Source organism: Blennius ocellaris (assembly GCF_963422515.1).
Source record: "Blennius ocellaris genome assembly, chromosome: 5".
NCBI lineage: Eukaryota > Metazoa > Chordata > Actinopteri > Blenniiformes > Blenniidae > Blennius > Blennius ocellaris.
In genome coordinates, this window is record NC_137654.1 from 31,081,163 (window position 1) to 31,086,510 (window position 5,348).

General features: G+C 43.6%; 1 protein-coding gene across 1 annotated transcript in view; it reads right to left on the minus strand.

The window, feature by feature from the left end:
* Positions 1–4,724, minus strand: part of LOC308130648 (cryptochrome-1-like) — a 32,969-nt gene extending 28,245 nt beyond the window's left edge. The window contains exons 1-2 of the mRNA XM_080497063.1: positions 4,505–4,724; positions 2,011–2,174 (exon numbers count right to left, since the gene is read on the minus strand). Coding sequence (XP_080353189.1) covers positions 2,011–2,168 — 158 coding nt within the window. The 5' untranslated portion in view covers positions 2,169–2,174; positions 4,505–4,724. The remainder of the gene's footprint in view (positions 1–2,010; positions 2,175–4,504) is intronic.
* Between the last annotated feature and the right edge of the window lie 624 nt (positions 4,725–5,348).

Here is a 5,348-nt window from a genome sequence, read left to right on the forward strand (position 1 = left end):
CAAGTTGAATTGTTGTTACAGTGACTTTCAAAATTAAACGACCAAGTTGGATTGTTATTACAGTGACTGTCAAAATAAAACCACCAAGTTGGATTGTTATTACAGTGACTTTCAAAATTAAACAACCAAGTTGGATTGTTGTTACAGTGACTTTCAAAATTAAACGACCAAGTTGGATTGTTATTACAGTGACTGTCAAAATAAAGCGCCGCCCTGCTGGTGACACACGACCTCTCAGGCGTGACAGACGCTGCTAAATTCAACAATCGATGACCTAAAAAAAATATATATAAACATCAAGTTTTGTAGTGTGAGCGGCGCCGAGGTGCACTTCCTGTCCCGCCGCCGCCATTTTTAGCATCGCGCTCTGTGTGACGCCGCCGCCGGGTCACCGACTCTCGTATCGATTGTTCTGGTCTGGAGCTTCAAATAGAACGCAAGAGCAGCAACGGGCCAGCGGGCAACACACACACACACACACACACACACACACACACACACACACACACACACACACACACACACACACACACACACACACACACACACACACACACACACACACACACACACACACACACACACACACACACACACACACACACACACACACACACACACACACACACTAACCTACTTGCCGCTGATTTAAAGATAGAAGCCACCTGCTGACTGAACGCCACATGGCACAAGTAATCGGATTACTTCTTACCGCCACATTTCATTCATGAGTTGGTTCGTTGAATTTGCGCTTCATGTTTTCTCTCCACGGACGCTACAATTAACTTCATCGGCTGCAATATTTATTTATCAATTTATTTATTTATTTACAATCTGAGCGACTGAAACAGAAAGTTACTTAAATACTGAATAAATATTGACCTTCTTGAAGTAACTGTGTGTTTATCAGTTTACTGAAGCGAGTCCTTCCTGTCACGCTTTGACTTTTAATATCGTCGCTTCACTCAAGACCCCCCTCAAATAATAATCAATAATAATAATAATAATAACAACGTCTAAATCTAGACTCGTCAATATTTACAGTGAAACGACAGTCGTGTGCAAAATGGATGGAAATATTTCAAGTGTTTCACTTGTGGTTTAATGAGCAACATTATTTTATTTCTTTTTATATTAATATGTGACAGAATGGAATAAATAAAATTCTAATAAATAACAATAGAAATAAATAAATAATATCCAATTAAAATCACGTGAAGGGAAATCGGAAGAATATTAAAAATAATCTATTGGTATTTAATTATAGACACATATAGTGTGTATGTAGACTCATATATATATAAATATATATATGAGCGTGTTCAGTTGAGTGCGTTTAGCCGAGTGCGTTTAGCGGAGCACATTTAGCGGTGCGTGTTAGCGGAGTGTGTTTAGCGGAGCGTGTTAGTGGAGTGTGTTTAGCGGAGCGTGTTTAGCGGTGCGTGTTTAGCGGTGCGTGTTTAGCGGAGCGTGTTTAGCGGTGCGTGTTTAGCGGTGCGTGTTAGCCGAGTGTGTTTAGTGAAGTGTGTTTAGCAGTGCGTGTTAGCGGAGTGTGTTAGCGGAGTGTGTTTAGCAGAGTGTGTTTAGCGGTGCGTGTTTAGCGGAGCGTGTTTAGCGGTGCGTGTTTAGCGGTGCGTGTTTAGCGGTGCGTGTTTAGCGGTGCGTGTTAGCCGAGTGTGTTTAGTGAAGTGTGTTTAGCAGTGCGTGTTAGCGGAGTGTGTTAGCGGAGTGTGTTTAGCGGTGCGTGTTTAGCCGAGCGTGTTTAGCCGAGCGTGTTTAGCCGAGCGTGTTTAGCCGAGCGTGTTTAGCCGAGCGTGTTTAGCGGTGCGTGTTTAGCGGAGCGTGTTTAGCCGAGTGTGTTTAGCGGAGTGTGTTTAGCGGTGGGTGTTTAGCGGTGGGTGTTTAGCCGAGTGTGTTTAGCGGAGTGTGTTTAGCGGTGCGTGTTTAGCAGAGTGTGTTTAGCGGAGTATGTTTAGCGGAGTGTGTTTAGCTGAGCGTGTTTCCTCCCACCTCCACCTGTTGACCCCCACGTTGGAGGAGCCGGCGAACCAGGGGTCCAGGAAGTAGACGCAGCGCACCGTTCCCGCCCCCCGGATGGCTTCGCGTAGCGCCGGGTTGTCATGGAGACGGAGGCCCTTCCGGAACCAGTGGATGGAATTCGGGGCCATTTTATTCTGGTGGGGGGGGGGAAACAGGAAGTTGGTTTAACGCCAGGACACTTTGTGGTCCTCCTGCTGGGCTGTAGATTCTAGTTCTATAGGTCTATGTCCCCAGTCCTCCTGCTGGGCTGTAGATTCTAGTTCTATAGGTCTATGTCCCCAGTCCTCCTGCTGGGCTGTGGATTCTAGTTCTATAGGTCTATGTCCCCGGTCCTCCTGCTGGGCTGTGGATTCTAGTGCTATAGGTCTATGTCCCCGGTCCTCCTGCTGGGCTGTAGATTCTAGTTCTATAGGTCTATGTCCCCGGTCCTCCTGCTGATCTGTAGAGATTCTACTTCTATAGGTCTATGTCCCCAGTCCTCCTGCTGGGCTATGGATTCTAGTTCTATAGGTCTATGTCCCCAGTCCTCCTGCTGGGCTGTAGATTCTAGTTCTATAGGTCTATGTCCCCGGTCCTCCTGCTGGGCTGTAGATTCTAGTTCTATAGGTCTATGTCCCCGGTCCTCCTGCTGATCTGTAGAGATTCTAGTGCTATAGGTCTACGCCCTGCTCCCCCTGCAGCTCCAGTCTCCAAATATTGTCAAAACAAAACAACACAAAACAAAACAAACAACAATGCAATCCACCGCAGATCAACGGGATTCAACATCCAATCACATTTTGGGATTACTCTGTAGTTACTTCGGGATTTAGAGTAACTAACGTAACTTTACCAGCTTGAAAAAAAGTAACTACGGTGAAGAAAGACGGAGTAACGACTCGTTTCCAAACAGGAAACGTTACAAACATTAATGATTGTCAAGATCATTTCAGTGAACAAACTGAAGTCAAGTACTTCCCAGCAAAACTACTTGATTACAGTCATGCGAGTATTTTTAATCTGTTCCTTTTGCCCCTGAATTTCAAAATAAAAATAAAGCGTGAACTAGTTTAGAGACCAGTGAAGGACGACGCGTGACGGTTTGAACTGCCTGGAGCTTTTCTGTGACATTACATTGTGAGTATTTGTAATCTATTACTCCCGTTCCTGATTGCAGATTACAGGCTACTTGATGGAGAAAAGTGCAATTTACTTATTGTAAATCTCGATCATTTCACAAGTTCCACAATGAGCGCTGGTGTAGATTTGTGTGTTTTAGTGATTCAATTCAATTCAATGAATCTTTATTGATAAAACACTGTTAAACACTTTTAACACTGAAAAGACAAAAAAAACAACAAATTCAGCTTTTCAGTGAAGGAAGTGATCGGTGATCAATACTGAGTTACTCCAGGAGTCCTCAACACTCTCTTGCGTTACTAATGTGAGTACTTGTAATCTATTACTTTTATTCCCTATAGAATATTTCTTTTAAATTAAATTTGGGGTAAATTTACTCAAAAAATAAATCAATTCACTTCAGTTTCGAAAACTTTTTTTAGGAAAATACATTTACAGAACATAAATAAACCATATCCAAGTATATACACTTAAACATAAACATCTAATTCTACATTTCTGAAATGTAAGAAGAAGAAGAATAGAGCTTTATTCCTCCGCAGCGGGAAACAAACTGACAACGGCTCAAGGTAAAAAGGTTCAGAAATTATAAAATTAAAGAACTAAAATATGTAAATATCTAAACAAGAGCACAAAAAAATCGAATAAGTAAAAATAAGAAAAATAAAACAATCCAGTAAGAAAAAAAATCCTCTAAAAACAGAGTAAATTGACAGAAATTGATATACACAGTGTAGACAGGTAGTTTAAATTAAAGTTAATTAAATAAAAGAGAAACTTTAAATGAGAAAAAAGGGAGATAAGTTGTGTTAAATTAACTCTTTATTCCTTATTTACCTTGACGGAGGAATAAAATATGATATTTGACCAAAACTGGGAATTTTATATAATTGAAATAAATGTGAATCTGGTTAAAAGTGTGTCGCGGTGGAGGATGGACGTCCTGTCCCCCCCGGTGTCCCCCCGGTGTCCCGGTGTCCCCGCGGCCGCTCCTCATTTCTCCGAATGGAAATTAGGTCACAATGTCTCCTCGCACTGCGGCGCCGCGGCCGCACGTCGCCCGCCGGGACTCCTCCGGAGGAGCCCGGAGGAGCCCGGCGACCCGGACACGTTAAAAGAAAACCCGCCGTGTTCTGACAGAACCCGAGTTTTACCGGAGTTCCGAGCGACACCGGGGGGGGGGAAGCAGGAACGACCCGGACCCGGACCCGGAGCGAAACGGGGTCACCCGGAGCGCAACTTATGCAACCGGCGGGCGCCGCTCGCTTCAATTGAAAGGTTCCGGTCCGCGTCCCGGTTAGAACCGGGACGCGAACCGGAACCGGGGCTTCGTGCTCGTGCTCACCTCGACGCTGGCGCCCCGGTGCTGCTGTCTTATGTCCGGGCCGGACACCGGAGCAGGTCGTCCCGGGGTCGTGTCGCTTTACGGAGAGTCTCGGTTCCCTCTGATCTGACCGACTTTGCGCGACTTTGTTTCATAAGAGTTCGGCTCACTGCGCACGCGCGGAGTCCGTCCCCCCTCCGGGCTCCGTGCTGCGTTCACGTCACAGCGGGGGAAATTAACTCCGCCTGGTTTCCTAAAGGTTCTTCAGTTTCTCCTCTTATTATTAAAATCCTGTCACGGAAGGAGAATTTTTTTCTATTTTCCATTTCGTTTCTGGCAATTGACGTCTCGTTTTGCGTTTTTATCTGTTAATCTGTTCAACAGTAGAAACTGAATATATGTAAATCACTGCTGAATGATGTAAACTTTGTAAATACGACTCCTACACATGACCCCCCCCCCAATCTGAGTCCCACGTGTAAATTCACATCTGTTCATCTATTTCCATAGTCTGTTCTCTAGTGTGCCACAATCCTGACTATCATTGTGCAAAGTGGGATTAATAATCTAATCTAGTCTAATTTAATCTAACGTTTCTGGATCTTATGAGAGATTTGTCATGTTGTGGTTCCCAACACGTTCATATCCTCACAATACTTACAGGGATTTATTTTTCTTTAAAGACACATAATATAATTTTTATGTAAATGCTTAAAAAAATGTGAGCTTTTGTCACAGAAATTAATCACATGCTGACGTATCTATTTTCAAAACATTAAAAGAAAAAAGGTGCTTTCAGCTCCTCCAGTTTCTCCTCTTATCACAAAAAAATGAAGGTTTAAATGTAATGTTGCTTAATTTAGCT